Here is a 20,456-nt window from a genome sequence, read left to right on the forward strand (position 1 = left end):
TTCACTGGATATTTCAAATTCAGCTAGCAACACTGAGTGCTTAGCTTCACTTATGATAAGCAGCATACAGATTGTTATGAAATCTTACTGATGACTTGGCACCAGGGTATCTAAACTTTGGCTGACTGTTACAGATGCCTGCTTGTGTCAAACTTCCGTACAGACCTAAGTTCATATCTAAAGCTACTGCAGTTTTTTTATGGCTGGATTGAAAATATTTTGTAACTATCATAACAAGTTGCAGAAAAGGAGGACAGAAAAGTCTTTAAGGATAATTACAGCAGCGTGGGATTTCACAGTACTCCCATTTTTTTTCTGGGTCTGTTGTGAAGCACCAAACACCATTTATATCTCCATCAGGATTCCTGCAATACTGTAATAATTACAAAAACAAGAATGAAGACTCTGAATGTTAGCCACAGAATGAAAAAAAATGCAAATTTTCTCAAAAGTGTTAAACTAAAACTTTGAATTATTTCCCCCAACTACTTTTCAACTGGATGTTAAATGCTTTTTATTTCCTTTGGTTACAAAATATTTTGTTTCCTTTATCTGAAATCCATTAGATTAAATTAGAAAAATATTATAAATTTGCTATCTTCTTCTTAATCCACCAAGAGTCACCCTAGCTTTAAAGCTTTTTAAGGCCTCAAGAGAAGTAGTTTGACATAGGATGACTAAGTGCTTTGCAATAGAACATTTATTATTGCCCTAATTCTTCTTTACTTAAAGTCAGTGACAGCAAGTTAGTTCAGATCTGAGAATATGCCAGGAGCCTGTCTAGTTTATGACAAACAGCAAAAGGCATCACTTCGGGGTTTGCAGAAATCAGGGAAGAGCTGTATGATTGCTTTTGTGCTGCTTGCATGTCAGCATCAACCTCATGGTGTACCTCTGTGCGTGAAGTACTGATAGCCTAGGTGATGTAAAGAGCATCCTTCCCTCTTCCATACTATTACAGGTCTGGGCTATCAGTGTGATCACTTTTAAATAACCTCGTCTATAAAGACCAAACACGAAGTGTTTACTGAGAGGCCATGGGGAACGGAGACAATGTTCAATGATACCAATGGCATTAACAGCTGTTTACATTTTTATCCAGGCCTGCTCTTGGATGAGTCACTGGAGTGAAATATCTGTGGCTATGAGGTTTCTGAGAATTCCACTCTTGACAAGTCCTGCCCCTTCCAGTTCTTGCTACTGTGCCACGATAGTCTTTACCATTACCATTAATGCAGTCTGTGGAAAAAAAGAGGAAAAGGAAATTATCGTAAGCTGCTGAATCTGTATGTGGTGGTGGTGAGCAGAAACAAGACAGAACTTTGTTTAGGACTTGTATGCTGTCTGTTGTCTATAGCAGAAAGACAAAAATGTACCCTGTGATGCAGTCCCCTAGTTTGTCAAGATGAATGGTCCTCTTGGATGTGTAGGGTAAGTGAATTGGAAAAAAAGACCCAGGCAACTTCAGGCTAAATATTTTCTGCAAGATGTTTCAAATACATGAAAAGACTCCAAGAGTTTTGCCCAGTTGTATTAGTAAGCACCTTCCATGAGAGAAGCGTATTTCAGACCTAGCAGCCCATTACACTGAGACCAATTGTTGCTTTTGAGGACATTGCTTCAGGTACTTTCTACTAGTGCCCACAGGTAAGAGTACACAGCTCTGTTTAGGATTTTATATTTTATCCAACCCTGCCACCTTCCTTTGCAAAGTCACTAATCTTTGGCAAGCTTTACCATACATTCAGAAAAGTCACATCACTTTGACCAACGTGGACTATTAACTAAGGAAGCAATGAAGCAAAATTCCCATAAGAACAACATTCACTTTGATCACATTTCAGTAGCACACAGCTACAGAAAAACTGGTAATTTTGTCTATTTTCCTCTTGTTCCCATAAATGAAAAAGTCATCTTACATGACACACTGAAAAATTACACAGGCTACAGGGTATGAACTGAGTAAAGTGTACTTGCTGCAAAATTCAACCGTACAGATCTGAAAGCTGGAGGAGAGATATGAATTATTTTCTAGCATCACTCAGGAATAATTTTGACAGATTACTGTTTCATTACCTGTAGACTCCACAGGAGGTGACACTTGTAGCCAGCTGTTACCAGATGTGAGGGGTGTAGTTAGGCCAACATTTTCTGCTGTCCTTGCAGGGCGGTCATTTGGTGCGCGCTCGTGGGTGTAATCATCACACCTCTTGAGATTGCAGTACTCCCATGTCACGCTGGGGTCAGTGGTGAAACACCAAGGGCTGTTATCACCATCTGGGTTTCTACAATAGTTTTCCCTCAAATCTCTGTAAAAATAAATACAGTAGTCAGGCTGCATGAGTTGAAGCAATCATAAGAATATCTTACCAAAAAGATATGGATCTGTACTATGCAGGGACAAATACATTATTAATTATTTATTTCTTGCCAGATATCTTATTACCAGCATTTAGGGCTGTCATACTAGTGGAGAGTTATATTTCACATGTACATCAGAGTCATAAATATATTTATGCATAAGGAAATATAATACAAATTATGAATTTGCTTCAATTTTGCCTATAATATGACAATGTGCTAAGTAGCTAAATAAATGGCCAATATGCCAATAATTTAATTTCTAAGTACATATGTATAAACATACACAATTGTGTGAATATGTGAATTAGTAATAAATATGCAGGAAGATCCATACTGTTGGCAGTTACCAAAATTTTTATTTTTAAATATCAAAGGGTTCTTTCTTATAGTAAGAAGAACATCAAATAAATACTTATGCAAAAGATCCTCCCCATTCTCAAAAATCTCTGCTTCAACTGAGTTCAGTAGGAACACTCTCATGCCTGTGTTTGCTGGGACGGGGGGAAGTAGAATTCCTTTCTTCAATAATTTGCAGAGCTGCTGTATTTCCCCACCCTGAATCACAGCACAGTCACAGAATAAAAAAACTGAAAAAGCTTTTTTTTTTCTTCAAACATGCCAGAACACATTAATTCCACAATTTTGCAGCTCGATTTCAAAATTATAAAATGTTTTTGAAAAACATCGTCCCCTTTGAGGATGTTTCAGTTTCAATTCATTGGTATTTTTGATGCCAAAATACACCTGAAAATTTAAAAAAATAGAAAAGCCTCAACATTTTTCCTTACACTTGCAATCCACCAAGCATGATGGATTTCTTAGCAATTGTCATCTTGTTGCTTTCCAACCCTTACTAACAACTGGAACATTAGTAATTATGATTAGCCCTTTAAGTCATCCCTGGTCTAGATTTGTTAGTCTGAAGAAGACAAATCAAGGGGGGAAATTCAGTGTATGCAATTCTGGATGCCCAATTACAACTACAAGCAACTTTTAAATGGTAGTTCTAATCATTATATATATGACTCCATGTTTTGCACCAGATGAAATAAGTAAAAATCCACCACAAACCTCTCAAATTTATAAACAAAATGCATATTCTGGATACAAGTCTCCCAGATACATACGCGTCTGGGAATCTGTCTGGGGTTTTTTCATGCCTGTGTGGGGACATTGAGTTCCAAGCCTGGCATTTCTTTCCTGATACAGTGATGGAAGCTGTGCCACGATAACTCTGGCCTTTGCCTTGGTAACACTCCTCTGACAGGGGAACCTCTGCAGGCACATCTGCAGCAAAGAACAGAAACTTTTTTTGCATCACAACTTTATATTCTTACTGAGTAGGCATAAGAAAGCATCAAACCATCAAACATTCAGGACAACAAAACCAGATGACTCCTTTATACAGACAGCATCACCCTGGACAGTGAGAGCCTCATGACCAGCATGAAAAGCGAAAGGGCTTTCCCAAACTTACTCAGAAAACTTTCACAGACTATCCTCCTACTTCACTACTCATACCAGCAGTCCCTTGTTGTGTCCCATCACAGCTAGGAATTGCACAATATTCCCACCGAACGCTGCTGTTTACAGTGTAACACCAAGGCCTCTTCTCTCCATCAGGATTTCTACAGTAGTTTTCCTCTAAGCCCCTGAAACAGAAACACCAGTTTTAAACTACTTGTAGTAATCAAGAAGAGTTTTCTGCAATACTGCTAATAATTATTGCACTCAGAACTCATCTCAGTGGTTGCATTTATTCTTTCTTGACGTTACTTCATGCACCACTTTTTTGGTGCATCAATCAACAGATTTCGAATTTACAATCTAAATGCTTATGATCTATGAAGAACTTTTCCAATGCTTACACTTTCTGCTCTTCTTTATGAGGCCAATATATGGCAGTGAAAGCTGACTTCAAAAGGCAAACAATTGGTGTACCTGATCATTACAGTAAGAACCAGGCAAAGCTGGATGTCACAGACTGATCCTGGAAGCATGTGTATACAAGCACCAGTGCATGCTGCTTTCTGCCCTCTAATAATGGACAGGGTTGCAAACAGCTAGAAAAAGCTGCAGGGTCCATTTCACAACCTACAGGATAAAAATGCAGAGCTAAAAGCCTGGCTAGTCCCAGCTACCCAGGCCCATTGATAATGCTCAGCAAAACCAGCTCCTCTGACATTGGACCACTGAGATGTATAAGGTTGCCTCGGACTTTGGAAGATATCGCTTCAGCAGAGTAACTGAAAGTGTGCCAAAACACAGGGGATTTTTAACATAAAAGAACTAAACACTTATAAATACATATAACTGCAACTGGATCTGGAGGCAACAGGTGAGACAAGTACATGAGAATGAAGTATCTGGTAAAAAACCGAACGCTAAAAGAATGAAGAACAAGACCTGAAGAGTAGTAATGAGATCTGACAAAAGGCAAGAAAACAGCTCATTGACATAGCCACAGAAAAAATCTGCCACTTTCACCTCTGCATCTGGATCTATGAGGAATAACTATGTTCTTTCATATTTGTTGAAATTATGTGGCTAAGCATACTTGCAGGGATATCTGTCAGGAATCCAGCCATGTCTGTGAGGAAACTGTGTGTTCCAATGTTGGCAAGCATTTCCCGATTCGGTGATGGCTATCCTGCCGCGATAGTCTTCCCCTTTTCCTGAAAGACACTGGGATCCCAGGCCAGAGGCTGGTAGGTGTGCAGCTGTAACAGGATTTAAAAAAAAATAAAAAGGAAAAGAAAACAAAAGAAAAAGTACAGCTAGACAGTGCTTTCAAATATAGTAAAATCCCCTCCGTTTTCTGCAATGTTGAACATGCATTTTTTTCTTTCAGCAAAGGTGACATTGGTTGAAAGCCATGGCGAAAACAAAGTGTACATTTTCACAAGCAGTCGGTCTGCCAGATGAATGTCCTGTGTCTGCGCTTTTACAGCAGTCACTAAATAACTTTACGAGGTTGAGCCAGACTTTGTGCCTGCAGTCCCCTGACAGCAGAGCTGGAAAGGGAGTAAGGAGTCCTGTATTGTCTGGCAAAAATAATTGGGATGAATGGAGCACATTAATCTGATACACATGGGTGGGATGGAAGGGCAGAAAGGACAAGGACCAAGAAGAAATTGTGAGAAAAAGAAAAACAACCTTCAGAGGCTGACCCTGGGGAGTCAGTGAATTGGGAAAGTGGTGCAGATGGAGGATTAAGAGAAGGCAAATTGATCTGGCATGTGGGAAACCGCAAAGACATTGAGAGTAATGATCAGCAGCACAGAACCTGCAAAGGGCAGAGAGCATAGGGTGCATACCTATTTTATAGTCATATACTTTGTATATGGGATTCTCTGAAGAGACAAGTATCACTCTAAAAGGTTTGTCTGTTCCTTAATCTTTCTTTAAGTTTTAAGCACAAAATGAAGATGCTATGGTAAGTTTCACAGTTTAGTTTATTGTACAGAAGTCTCTAAATAGTCATGCTTCCATCTGCAACCAAGCGTGCTGAGGTGAACTACATCTAGCAAACACATGCTGCTACTCAGAGCACTGGTAAGTCCAGATGCATAAGAAAGCAAGCTTTAGAGACAAAAATACAATTTTTTTCTCAAAGTGCAATCCAGTTCTACAAACAGCAATATTAATTTCATTATTCAGTGCTTTGGAAATGTCCAGATTTAGTGTGCTTAACTTAATAGGTTGAGCTAGCACACTGGTAAGTCAAGTTTTAGTCCCGAGGGCCAAATTTGTTTCCCAGGATTCAACCCTTGCTAAGAAAAAGGCAGAACTGGCTGTGCTGGCCAGACCCAGTTAAAATATCACAGTGGGGCCATGTGGTGGTTCAGGTGTTCTCCATAAATTCAGGTCAGCCAAAAACTACTACCTGATTTTACCTGAATGCTGTGCCTCTCCGGTAAATTGAAAAGCAAGGTGGATGAAAAAAACCATGGGTTTTGTAACATCTCTGGTGTTATCACACTTTGTGAAACCTGAATTTTCATTGGCTTTACGTGATTTTATGTAACAGAAATTTAGTGAGTGGTTCTGTTTATTAATGTGCACCTTCCATGGTTCACAAGGGTTTCCTCAGGATACTCAGAACTGTGATTGTTGTTATTTTCCCCTCCCTGCATGATTTTAATGAGAATAACTACCCTGTGGAGTGATTGCAGGAAATCAGACTCACTGCAAGAAGGAATGTTGCAATATTCCCAGCGTTTAGTTCGGCTGGTAGTGAAACACCAGGGCCGAAGATCACCATCAGGATTACGGCAATAATTCATCTTCAAATCCTTCTCTGGAAAGCTACACATTGAAAATGAAAGAGAATGCTGTGAGTTGGCTATGGCCAGCTGTGTCAGTCAGGCTGTCTGCAGGTAGAGTCCCCCAGGCGCTGTGGAAATGAATTCAGCGTGGAGTATGACTTACTGTTTTGGTGTAAATCCATGCATATGAGGCTCCTGGGCATCCCAGAGCTGGCACTCAAGCCCAGACTGTGTTCTGGAAACTTCTCCATGGTAGTCTTCACCGTTGCATTGCATGCACTCCACTGTAGGACCTAGGCAGAATGAAAACAAAACAAAGTTTACACCATCCCAAGGATTCTGATCCAGACCTATTCATGGAAGACTACACTGAATGGAAAAGAGAGGTTTGCTCCAGCTAATGATGGAAGGAATCCAGAACACCCTGAATTACAGCCTAGCCAACTGAAGAAAGATTTAGGCATACATGTCATTCAGAGGGAGGACTTTGTCACATATCTGTATGTACTGATAGGAATGGGAGTTCTGTGTGTAATGCAGCATTTCAGTCAGTCTTTACTCTTGTTAAAACTAAATAAATTGCTAGGGGCAAGAGCAGAACAATGTCAGGAAATGATTAAAAATTTTAGTTCCTCCAAATTTACAAGATTACTTTGATAGCTCGAGCCAATTAGGAAAACAAACATTGTGTTGACAGCTTATTAAGTTCCAGCTTGATCTAAGTTCACATTTGAAACCGATCTGCAATAATAAAGCAAGAACAAACAGCGGGAATAATATTATCCTCTCAAACAATCCTCTGAAAAAATAAATATACCTTCTCCAGTGTAGGTGACCTGGCCCTCACACTCTGGGATGTTACAGTAATCAAATCTGGTAGCAGGATCTGTTGTGTAGCACCAGGGTCCATTTTCATCCCCATCAGGATTTCTGCAGTAGTTTTCATCCAGCTCTGCATTGGGGTGTTTTTCAGGTGTATAGCTGTAATAGTATTAAAATTGCATTTTACTTCCAGTAATATAGTGGAGCAGAAGGGAAATGTCCAACTTACTCAGCTAACTGTTCACAGTAAAAATGAGACAAACATTCTGCATTGTAACCCATAAATGAAATCTGAAATGCATTCTGTAACTACCATTATTAGTAGCTTCTCCCTAGGTCCCTGTTGAGAAAGATGAGTGAGCTTACAGCCTGCGAGCACTATGACAGTCTCAAAGGACTTTAATACTGCACGCAGCTGATCTAGTTAGCTCACTATGGCCTGTGGCTCTGTTATGTATTTTTCTTAATACAGCTACCTTAAAAGTTGAGTATTTCTAGAGATCATAGACCAAACCCAACTGCATCCTAATTTGAAGACCCTAGGCTTCTTCCTATATCAATCCTCACAGAGAAGACTAAATGGGTTTTAAACAAAGAATTTAAACAAGTACATCCAGGTTTCACTACAAAAACAGCAACAACAAAAAAAAATCCTTTCTAAACAAATATAACTCCAACATAGATCGGAGAAAACAGACCCTCTACTTCCACACTTGCTTCAGTGAGCCCAGTGGCAACCAGCCCTGAGAAAACTCTGCCTGGACAGGTCCCTTGGGCACTTAGATGCTTTGCTGGATATTTCTTCTTGACTGTCTCTGGATGGAAAGTAAGAGGTCATAGAGCTAGACAGACACCACTTCTACTTTTTTTTCCACACCTCATACAGCAGAAAGAAATCATGGTCTCACTGTTACCAGTGAAATTTTCTTCATGGGTTGATAGAGGGAGCATTTAATCTTCTTAAGAGGCCCAGCATTTAAGCACAATTTCTATAGCTAATGACGTAAACGTTCTTATCCAGAACATTGCAATTCACTGCCTATAGAGTCAAAAGTAGCAAACAGATGAAGATAAAGTTGTCTTTAAAAGTTGTCTGACAACTGGCTTTCATAACATGCACAATAAAGTTGTTTATACCCATGAAATTGGGGAAGCTTAGAAAAGGTTCAGAACAACATGCAAACAAATACAAATAAGACCGTACTTTGGCTTGTGAGGTGCTTTTTCTGCCCACTTCTGGCATGGAACACCCTTCTGAGTTTTGGCTTCTGATCCTCTGTAGTCCATCCCAATCCCCTTTTTACATTGTAGAAGGTAAACTGAAATGGAATTGGCTGTGTTAATTCAATAGTGCTACAAAACTTCATCTCTTGAAACTGAGAATCTACAGATATAACTCTGAAGTTCACTAGTTTATGATGAACCACGCTTTACCCATGTATTTATCCTCTTGTGTAAGCAAACAGAGATGTGATTCCATGAGGTATTTTAAAACAAGTTAGTTAGCAACCTCCATGCAGCTACAGAGGAAAAGCACTGAAGTATTTTTATAAAGCTAATAAAACCAAGTTAAGAAAACAGATAGAATAAGTTACAATAGATTTTGACATGTATGAAATGCATGCTTATATTGCTGTACATCTGGGATAAAAAGGGAAGTCTTTCACCAACAGATAGAGATTCTTTGAAATTTATTGTTCATAATCACATTTACAGTGTGGTTATCATGTAATTATCCCTTCAAACCAGAGTAATTTTAGTTAGCAGAAAAATTTTGCCACATAAGTGGTGCCCACACCTTTGATTCCTCTTAGCCTCAGGCTCCCAGGTACTTTCTAGTGGGATTCCAATGTAATGAGGACGCATTTAACTATGGACAGTCAAGAATATGGTCAACATACAGACATATAGTGTAGGTTGGGTAAAATGTGAGTGCATAGCATTGTGTGGCCCAGCCCAGCCAGCCAAACTCCTGTACTTACAAAAGGAGTGACTTTAAAGTAATTGTTGTGTACAGATCTTTTGCATCCAATCCCAAAGAAATAAGCTTTGGCAAAGACTGATGCCAGAGTAGCTGGCAAAGACTGATGCCAGAGTAGCTGTCATGAACTCCAGGGTCTATGTCAGGTGTAGGTGAGATTGTACGCTGATCATGAGCCTAAGGGAGTGGCAGAATCACTAAATGTCTTGAAGACTGTTTCCTCCAAGCAGAGCAGATCCCACCATATCTCAGCAGAAAGGAGTTTTAAAGCAGCTCTTTCCTGGTGCTGATGTGTCGTAGTGTAAATGGAAAACCTTTCTGAGGTTCTAAGGACACTAAATGACTTTATTTGCACATTCACATTCAGATTTGGTGATGTTAGCTATAACTAGGCTGCTTCTAGGAAGGTGAGTCACACTTTTACAATGCAATTTAACAGCCTTATAAGAAATACCTCTGTTTTGAGATGCATTGGGGCCATTACAGACACCAAATGCTGCTTTGGATTATCCAGAGACTTCACAAAGACATTGACAGTGGCTACCTGTCATTCCTAGATGGACTACTTAGTTTCACCCTGTGGAAAGAGAGCAGGTAACCATGTCTCTGTCCTGGGCCTGACACCTGGACTAGTGCCTCCAGTCAGGAGGACCCTCTGTCATGACAGGCTCCTACAGGCTGATGAGCTCGTTCCTCAGTGTAAGGAACCAGACACAGTGTCTCCTCCTGCAGTGGACTCTTGTGGTGGTCGTGTCCTGGAAAGAAAATCTCCACTTTCAAGAGGATGAGAAGAGAGGGCAGAAATCCATATCTGACCCTACAGTTTCAGTTAAGGGCAAAAAGTAAACAAGAGAAATCCATTCTGAAGCATGAGAGGGTGCCAATCAAGGTCTTTTTTTTCTGCAGGAAAAGATGGTTCTAATGGGGGTACGAGCAGCAGAGCTGAGGGCTCTGGCTAAATTTCTAGGTTATGTATGTTCAGGAAGGTCACTGAGATGAGCAGTGAGGCTGGTAGCACCCAGCTTGTCTTCCCAGTAATAGCAAAGGACAAGAAAGAAGTCAAGCAGTACTCTTCTTCTCCTGAGAGAGCAGGTCTCCTGGGTATAAAATCAAGACTTCTGCTGCTGAAAGGAAGGTCAGATGTGTCTCTTCATATATTTTAGAAGTTTGGAAGAGCTTGGACAAAAGTAAGCAATATAAAGGGGCCCTGATGAGTTAGGGCTATTGTCTTAATACTTAATAATAAAATTGTACCAATTTAAGCCTGAGTTATTGTCTGGCCCTCTGTGACAGTGTTTAATTAGGATCAATGAGAATTATTTATTCACTTATCACAGCTAATTTCAATTTAGTAATTAATGACTTGTGTATGTATCTATTTGCTTTCAACACATGCAGAAGAATTTACAGAACACATACTCCTCCTTTATCCAGTTCTGCCTACAAAGGAAAACATCAATCAATTTTGACTTCAGTAAAAAAAAAATCACATTTAAAATGTATCATTGGCACCACCCATTTTTTTCTACAGGTACTTCACTTGTGTCAGAGATTATTTAGGTGAACCTGCTCCAATATTCTTCTGAACTGGTGACTCAAATCAGTGGTCTATGAGAAATATGTGAATAATAAAAGTGAATAAGAACTCTCCATAGACTTCAGTCTTTGTGAGGTCTGTTACTAAGGCAGTGGAGAACATGACTGTAGAGCTAAAGTCTTTTAATCAAACCAACTGTAACAGAGGTTTTGCCTTTCAAAACAGGAAGGAATATGACCACAACAATCAAGAATCAAGAAGTAAGATTCAGATTCTAGCTTTTAAGGCTTTAGTAATCCATCCAAGCTAAACAGAAGTTGCAGTTTCAGTAAAACTTGTCATTAACTTTTAAAGAAGACACCAAGGAACACATATTTTACCATAAGAACAAGATGTCACTGGCTGAAAATCAGCTAGATGTTAAGCTATTGTTTACTGAAGATATCTGTTTCAGACTTGCAGTGGGTGCCATGAATCTGGCAGCCCATTATCCAGTCTGCTAGCAGAAGAATTAGGATGCAACTGTTTAAATGTTAACATTCTAGCGTTTTGATATGTTTGGGCCTGATCTACAGCAGAAGTTAGTTAATTCAGCAGAACTGTATCAGTTTATACTAGCTGCAAATTGGGACATGAACTTCTTCCTCCTCAAAATTTTGAAATGGCAAAGGGGACATGCACCATCATTATTCATGCAGTTTCAGTTTTCTGTATATCTTTTGAATGCTTCAGAATCATAAAGACACTGAAAATAATCATATTTTCAGATAAACTGAAATGTTCTCACAAGAAATATTCACAATTAGTCTTACATATCGATTATAATAGTAACAGTATCTTTCTGCTTTCCCAGAAGACATTGAAGTTAGTGTTTTTGACTGCATTAAGTTCCCACAAAAGATAGTCTAGTTAAAACAAAAACATTCTATTCAAAACTTAGAAAAGTATTAAACCCCAGCCCACTTATCTGACATACAACAAGAATTAAGCACAAACAAAACAGTTTACAAAATGTGAACATTTCATCATTTTGTTTTTAAAAAACAAATATAAACCAATACAACATTTCAGTCAAATAACTCTTGACTGAATTATTACACAGAAAATTATAGGAGTGGGTGCATGGAAGTAGACAATTCTGTGGTCTTGAAAATTTGTATGACTAAATACTCTACTAACTCCATGAAGCAGAGGACGTCAAATACTTAAAGGGCAGAGAAATACATGATATTTTCTTTCGAATGTTTATTCTGTCTGGTCCCAGTATACATGACTGAAGGGGGGAAACATGACTTCAAATGTAAGGAGCATTGATGCTTTATGTGAAATCCTCTGTCAGTTTTAGATTAGTTCACAAAAAGTGGAGGTCCACCTTCTGAAAACATCACCACCTGCAATGGTTTGCTCCAGCACTGCAGCAGAGAATGCAAGGATGTAGTTAAAATAGGCTTAATGTGTACAGTCTTACTATATACATACTTTTTTTCTCATAAAGAACTGCGTCTGTGCTGGCGAACATCACTGCCGTTTGGGTGTTTTCAGCCAGTGTTAAACACTGTAGCTCTTTCCTAGTGAATAGGAAGGCCCTGTTGATGTCAAGACGGAAGGAATATTTATAATTAAATTCAAATTATTCAACTTGTGACTATTTTTCTATTATAAAGCAATAAATTACTAGCATTGTCTTGTATCCATTTATATCTTTCAGATACTGCACTCAGTATTTCATAGAATCATAGATTCATAGAATAACCAGGTTGGAAGAGACCCACTGGATCATCGAGTCCAACCATTCCTATGTATTTCAGACACTGAGTAAGAGACTGACTATTTCTGCTATGCTGAAGTGGCTGAATTTTTCAGGGTGTATGACTACATGAATAAGTCGCTGTGCAGGAAGCTAGTTACTGCACTGGCAAAATATTATCAACAGCACTCTAGTTGCTCAGGTTAGTGCCTTTACCTACAACGAATTAGAAACGTCCCACCCTTCTTTTGTGAAACAAGGTAGAATCCAGCTAAGGAGAAGTAAGCAGCTTGCCAGGTAATATGGAATAAGAGCAGGAACCTGAGCATTTACTACAGAATGAGCAATACATGGTAAATCCACCCTTTACTCGATCTTGTGTTAATTTATGGGTGGAGATAAGCCACAAAATAAAGGCACAGGCAGAGCTGCAGCAGCATGATCGGTCTTGACCAACAGCAGGAAAATATCATTATATAGACACCCACAATGGCATAGTTTTAAGATTAAACAGAAATTACCTGCAATTGAAATTTCTTTCTGCTTCACATTTCTCTGCACATTCTTTTTCATCGTTTGTCTTGTAAAACTGTTTATTTCGAGTAAGTATCCAAACACCATCTGTTCTTAAATAGTTATCTAGTATATCTCCTTTAACTACAAGGGAAGGAAAGGAATCAGACATTAAAAATGACAATGCTGCAGTTAAGATCCGTGACTTTAAGTCCCCTGTTATATGTAGCATTGACAGGTGAAAGCATCATTTATTTTATGTAATTCTGGGTAAAACACGGTGAACTGAGGATATTTCTGTCTCCTGACACAACCACAGCTGTAGACTGGAATATGTTACAGGAAAAAGCAGTAGAAAAGATATGTAGAGAAGCAGATCTGAATGCAGTTATGTATGGGTTTGAAGCTGAGAACAAGAAATGTGAAACAAAAGTGAGAAGGACTGGAGAAAGGGTCCGAATGGAGTCAAATAAGCACCATTCAGAGAGAGGTGAAAGGAAATTATGTCAATACTAAAGTCCTGGAGAAGTGTGAATTGGGAAGAAGCGAGATTATGACCTCCCTTGTGTATGGTGCAATCACTACAGTTTTATAGGTCACTAAATAGTTGTTTGTCCTAAGATGTCTTGCCCTGGAGCAAGAAGCCCCAATCATAAGATGTCTATATAGTCTCTTACAATGTCCACTGTTATTTTTTTTGTAATAGGCTGAGTAAGACTTACTAATGGATCTGTCAGGCTGCATCTCTGTTGCAACAAATTAACCCGAGATTTTAAATCAGTAGATAAATTAGTATTATTATAGCTGAAAGCTATATGTGCATAAGTTGTATATTATGTACCTGCTAATACAGATAACACTTAGCTCCAAAATGTTTTTGCTTACAATGGAGTTTGCCATCTAATTGATTTTTATCTTTTACATCAATAAAGTTTCTGTGTTTCTGGTCCCAATTTCTGTGAAAGTTTAGTTCTATATCTAGCTCAGGTTACAAAGTTACAGAAATGATATAGTTTAATTATTTCTCTTTTCAAGCTAGGTTGTTATTGAAAGACACAGGAAATCTGTAATCTTGTACAGTGTTCTCACAGGTAACATTGTGAATCTTTCTTTTATGCAAACACCTATATTAGGCTCAATTCGCTGCAACACCACTCGATGACACATATTCATGTAAAATAAAAGGTATTTGAACCACTAATGAAAGTAACATGATAAATTGCTTGAGGGCAATCATCCATGTCTGTTTCCAGTGTTGGCTTAATGCTATAAAACCAACAGAGTAAAAATTTCTCTTGATAGGCTCATCAAATTAGTGTTTCCTTTCCTAACTTTTTTCTAAGCTAACTGAGGCCACTGTTACAGAATTGCTGGGGACAAGAATGGGAAAATATTGCTTTTCAAACTTTATTGGCTCATCTTAAAACTATATGTTTGTCCAAAGATCTCTACTTTGGATATCATTCCTTTTCAGTAAGCATTAAAAAAGTTTTATTTCAGTTGATTTAAGAATGAATGCATGAAATTTTAGATGACATGCATAAGATAAAAGACAGCACAAATTGGCAGAACCTTGGATAATAGAAAACAAAATGTGATGTTGGTTGCCTGGAAAACACCACAAAGCGTAAACTTAAAGAAGAATACAATAGATTAAAAAATGCGTCAAGGAATACATTAATCTGGCTAAAGTCCAAGAAAGCCAGAAGACGTTAAAAAAATGTTTAAAGGCACTTCAGTGGACCATCACATTAGACCAAGTGGGTTAGAGCTGATAACAACGAGCAAATGAAAATAAGTCTGTCATCCATCTTTCATAAATCACTACAATCATACAACGATACATCCCTGTTATTCTATCTATTAACTATCTGAGCAATTAGAAAATCATAAGTACTGTACTGATAAGTTTTTAACAGTACTATTTAAAAGTCACTTAATGACCATACAATGATGTGTAATGTTATAGTACTAGAGAATGAGACAACTGATTGAAATCTAATTGAAATGTATACTACACATGGATCATTGTGCTTAGCAATGTTTGACAGTTGAAACAACTTTAGCATTTTATCCAAAGCCTGCTGAAATTGGAGCTAGCTGTCTCACTGACCGCTATGGGTATTGAAATAGATTTTGGAGTTACTTACCAAGGATGCCCCCATTTCTGGCCATGGGACATGTTTGCAGGGAGCCATTAGTTCCCCACACAGACACCAAGGCTGTTACTCTTCTGGTACGTCTAATGGGCACAACTCTGGAGCAATCACAGCTCTCACTTTTCCACAGCATCTCTCTCTGGACAGCAAGCCCCAAATCCATCATCATCCAAGTAAGAGGTGACACAGGGATTTGGGGATGGACCTTCACCAAGTGGAGCTTGTAAGCCCTCATTTCACCTACGTAAGCTTAAGGCAAAGGACTCTTACCTGAGCTGAGCCAGAAAAGAAAGAGAAAGGCGGCTTTGCTAATCCCCATTTTGGCCCAGGTGGCGGGTGCTGGAAGTTGTGTGTGTTGGTGCACAAAGTTTTATTGACTTGTACTGGAGTGAGACAGCATCAAACAAACAAGGCAGGTAGGTTAAGTTAATCATTCTCCTGTGCTGTGACCCCCTTTGCCGTGGCTGTTCAAACAACCTTGAATTGGATGTATTACTAAATCAGACTCAATCATTTGTACTGGATGCTCTCTCGCTTTGTGGGGCATGGTTTTGTTCTCAAATGTTTAGGTCTTTCTTTCTCAGAGTGCTTGGCCTCACTTTGTGAAGACAAAGATGGAGATCATGGTGGTGGAAAGTATGGTAACCCAGGCACAGTCTAATTCAACCGTCTTGTATACTTATCTTTAGGTCCCAACAGTATTTTCAGTTAAAGACTTGCACTGCTTATGTTGGAACCACTTCTGATTTACACTTTCATGTAAGCTGGTCTCCAAAACAAGACCCTGATAACGCTAAATCTTTATCAACAATTGCCAGAGTCCTTCCTGGGGGAAAGCAGTTTCCTTTCCTCAGCTGTTTCCCCTTTTCTGGGTTGGGTTTTATTTGTCTGTGACTTGGGGGGCAGTGTTCACATGGTTCAGTGTATATGTCTTTGCTCTCCAGACCTACCTCCTGAAGTCTCAGGTCTGCCCAGACCTCAGTGTGTGCCCCATGCACTTCAGCAACACCACCTCCATCATATCCGTGCATCTCATCTAAGGCAAGCTAGGCATTCCCTGCCAGAATGTCCTCAGCAGGAGTTTCAAATGGTTTGCCTGGCAAGTTAGAATAGCCTTCAACTGGAGCCAGCGTGACAGAGTAGGAAAACAGTTAGGAGAAAGTTGGTAATTGCATGCATGCCCCTCTGTGCTGGTAGAATGATAGTTTTGGAAAGAATACATGCAACATCCACGTATCTGTGAGCACTGATGTTGGATGTCTAGATAAGTCAGCTAGGACAAAAGCAGTGTTCAGATGGTATGTGCCTTCAGGGCATGGGTAGGAAATGCACCCTTGGGCTCACATGGAGGCTGTGGGGAAGCAGCCTTGCTGCCTCAACTTTGAAACATTGAAGAGGGACCTCATTAGGGAGCCCTTGTGTAGCCTGCACTTAGGATGCACAGAAGTGACACCGGTAGGAAAACAGATGGTTGATCTTGGTAACTGTTTTGTGGTCAGTTGTGTCTGTGTACCACCACATCAACAGCTCAGCTGCATGTCTACCTCCACAGTCACTTTTTTAGCAAGTCATTCAACTTCTGCTACGCCTGGCAAGGGGATGGAACTCCAGTGTTCCTACAAGGCTTCAGAAAATCAGTGGCTGGACAGAGAAAAGAACCCAAAATGTGTTTTCCATAAAGATACTCATGGTGGAAGCAAACACCATTCATGTCTGCTTGGCCATTCAGCAGGTCTGTACCCCTCAAACAGCACGTCAGCACATGCATAGATGAATGCCAGAAACATCCACCTTGTACATATGAACTTGAAAGACAGCTCACAGTGAAATTATGGGGACATGCATGGGAAGACGCAGGATTAGACGACCATTTGGGAGTAAAGAGGGCATGGAGTACTTGAAAATTTGGGAGAGAGGTGGGGTCAACCAGAAGGAGGCCAGGCTGGGGCGGGGCTGGGGGAGGCATGACAAACAGGGATATCAACTACGTGGAGCCAAGCCTTGCTTGTGCTGCTACCAACAGCATTACTTGCCTTGCCCGCAGATAGCAAATACCGTAGATGGTAGATGTAGAACTCTGAAGACAATCTAGATCTGCTAGCAAACAGCATGGAGAAGTCTCTTCAGTTGTATCGCATTTAAATATTAGACCAATCAAAGGCAGAGAGATTCTACATATATTTTCTACTAGAAACAATGGAAGCTACATCTTTGTTCATGGAAACTATGCTGTAATCCTCACTGATTCTCTTTGGATTTTCTGGAGAAAGTGCTGTCCTGGTAATGTCCAGAAGAGTGCAGCAGGTAATACTTTTTTGACAAAGTGAGTGACACTGAATCCCCAGCATAAGCAAAGTGTCACTAAGCACTCATGATACATCAGCAGGAGATGTTTGTTCATAAGCTTGAAAAAACCTCGAGGGATTTTTTATTTCATTGCTGATACCACAGCACTAGCTTATAGAGAATATTTTCTTTTATAAATATACTTTAATTTCTCAGTTCCCCCTTTTCCTTCCCACCACAACACAAGAGGCTTGAAGTTGATTTGTTTGAACTTATGTAATATTAATAGGCTCAAAATCTTTATTTTCTCAAAGCAATATTCCATGTAGGAAAGACAGAATGCAATCATGAAATACAGAGGAAAAATAGAATGAGAAAGAGTGAGGGGACAAAACCCAAACCTAACAACACTGTAAGCTAATGAAAAACATAATAAAGGTTATGACACAGTGAAAAATAGAGGCACCTATTTGAAACTAAAATCCCCCCAAATCTTGTGAGACTGTAATGCAGATTTCATTATAATGCAGATGTGCCCAGCCACTGATTCAGTAAATTTTGTCAGTAGAATGTAAATATTTCTGCTGACTTCAGAAGGCTATTAGACAGGCCTTGTATAATTTTTAATCCTTAAAATCAATTTAAAGACTCTTGGGAAGAAAACGAATCCATAGAAAAGACAATAAATGCATCTCCAAACAAGTGAGTGAGAAATCAAATACCCCTCATTAAGTACAGTTCCTTCCGCAACTAAATAACAGAAAAATTCCTCTGAAACCCATCCCTCTTACTTTCCAAGCTCTATGAAATATAAATTGTCATTTCCTCATCAGATATTTTAGTATTTTCTGAAGAATCAGTTTCTAAAATACTTTGTACTTTCTCTATTTCCTAATAATCCTTTCACGGTAAAGGCACATTGATAAGAGAGTCAAGTAAGAGATCAGCCACCAGAAGTAAGAGTGGATGGTGAGCAGTGGGCACAGCTTTTGTATTGATTGGCTCTGCCCATTTCAGAAATTGGTGCATGTGAGCTCTTGGCTTCACATGCAACAGCCTGCTATTCATGTTTCTAACAAGCAGAGGGAATGTCTGTGAGAAAAAAAGATGTGAGGAAGGCAAGAATCTAGTGCCTTCCCCGCCTGGAACAATGGGTCTGCTTAACATGTGCCAGAAGCTCAGGACTGTCTTTGAGACACCTGCATGTTAATGCCTGTCCCATTGACAGTGTTGCCTGGACAAAACGCTGCAGCAAGTTTCCTATTTATAAAACAGGGGCAGCAAATACTCCACTGCCTATCTGCTGTGAGGTTAGTAAATTCAGGTTTATTTTGGAGTCAAAAGGAAAAGATAGTATAAGTGCTAAGCATAATAGTTCAACTGTGAGGCTTTTATGGTTCAAAATCTATAGGTAAGTATTGAAATGCTATAAATAATACTGACTTAAGACCTCATCCATGCATCTGAAAAAAATGAAATGAATCTGGCAGAGAAACTTCTTACTTCTCCCAAGTTAAAGAACTGCAAATCAGACAGAACTTGCTGTGAAGCAAGCAGCAACTTCCAGCAGCCACTGTCCCCACTAATGACCTTGGTTATATCTGCATGCTCTGCTCAGTTGGCAGGTTTCTGTTCAGTGCCGTAGATTGTCTCTTAGAGTATTTTATTTTCCTCTGGAAAGAGTACAGTACAAAATGCTTGACCTAGGAGGACTGTTTGAGCAGAATAACTGTCTTCAGAGAAAGAAGAAAAATCTCTTCTCCATACCACCCTGAGAACACTCAGAAATCTCTCAAAACGTCTCCAGTATGAGCCTACAAGCAACATCAATTCATGCAAGTGACAGCTCCCCCTGCTCAGGGCCACATTGACTAGAGTTGGTTTACCCCTGCTTTTCACAACATAATTGCAACTTCTGGAGTTGCCTCACCTTGACAGTTCAGGTTTTTTTGGCTCAAATGCCCTCAGCTATGATGAAAAATACATGCAAGTCAGACTTGTTTAGGCTTGATCTCCTGGCCTCTGCCAGTTCTACTGCAGCTGGTGACAGAGAGTTTGTGTCCTCCCAACACCCATCAAACTGGAGATCTGGCTCCCACCCAGCGGTCGCTCTCCTGCCTTAGGCTTTCATCCACCCAGCCTCTCTCAGCCTGAGCACCATGGGTGTTACCAGCACAATCCCAGCATCGCTAAAAGCTCTTTATTTGGACTAGCCAGATAACGAATTAACAGATAAAAAATTCTTCAGAAAAGCGTATTTACCTAAATGACCTTGCTAAGTAAGAGGCTGATATTCATTTTAGTCTGTACAACCTGCCCATATGGGTATATGATTGAGACACACCTGAAGGACAGAGCACTCTGATGGAGAAAATTTAGAGGAATGTTGTCCTTGTTAATAGTCAGAACCAGCTGGTTGTCTGGTCTAACTCCTTCCAAAACTGAAGGTCTCTATAGCTTGCTGCCTTTGAAGAAGATTTGAGGCACAGGCCTAGAGCTCATTTTCCCATTCAATTGTTTGGTCCCATATTTTCTTCTCCTGCATGTGGATACAAATAAACAAATCTTTAATTTGAAATGTACTTCATACACTCAAAGTGTAAATGTGTGCCCTTTACTATAGCAACTGAGGGGATGGAAATAGGTCCCTAGAAGCTGCCTAGCCCATCTCGCTTTCCTCAAATGGAATCAACATGGATGGATTATGTTTACATAACAAATATACTGGCAGTCTTTTTTTTTAAAAGCATTCAGAGAACTGGATGCAATATTAAGTTTG

At 39.5% G+C, this 20,456-nt stretch overlaps 1 protein-coding gene and 1 long non-coding RNA gene across 2 annotated transcripts in view; both read right to left on the reverse strand.

The window, feature by feature from the left end:
* The window catches only part of LOC138717357 (apolipoprotein(a)-like), a 122,352-nt gene extending 106,783 nt beyond the window's left edge, over positions 1-15,569 (reverse strand). The window contains exons 1-12 of the mRNA XM_069850873.1: positions 15,383-15,569; positions 13,241-13,376; positions 12,452-12,558; positions 8,659-8,773; positions 7,450-7,613; positions 6,796-6,925; positions 6,554-6,672; positions 4,922-5,084; positions 3,886-4,016; positions 3,492-3,651; positions 2,077-2,309; positions 1,140-1,239 (exon numbers count right to left, since the gene is read on the reverse strand). Of these exons, the coding sequence (XP_069706974.1) occupies positions 1,140-1,239; positions 2,077-2,309; positions 3,492-3,651; positions 3,886-4,016; positions 4,922-5,084; positions 6,554-6,672; positions 6,796-6,925; positions 7,450-7,613; positions 8,659-8,773; positions 12,452-12,558; positions 13,241-13,376; positions 15,383-15,560 (1,736 nt within the window). The 5' untranslated portion in view covers positions 15,561-15,569. The remainder of the gene's footprint in view (positions 1-1,139; positions 1,240-2,076; positions 2,310-3,491; positions 3,652-3,885; positions 4,017-4,921; positions 5,085-6,553; positions 6,673-6,795; positions 6,926-7,449; positions 7,614-8,658; positions 8,774-12,451; positions 12,559-13,240; positions 13,377-15,382) is intronic.
* Positions 10,681-11,397, reverse strand: LOC138717479 (uncharacterized). The gene is made up of 3 exons (XR_011336868.1): positions 11,133-11,397; positions 10,828-10,974; positions 10,681-10,797 (listed from the first exon to the last, which is right to left on the reverse strand). It is a non-coding gene; the product is annotated as an uncharacterized lncRNA (long non-coding RNA).
* Positions 15,570-20,456: the final 4,887 nt, after the last annotated feature.

Source organism: Phaenicophaeus curvirostris, chromosome 2 (assembly GCF_032191515.1).
Source record: "Phaenicophaeus curvirostris isolate KB17595 chromosome 2, BPBGC_Pcur_1.0, whole genome shotgun sequence".
Lineage (NCBI taxonomy): Eukaryota > Metazoa > Chordata > Aves > Cuculiformes > Cuculidae > Phaenicophaeus > Phaenicophaeus curvirostris.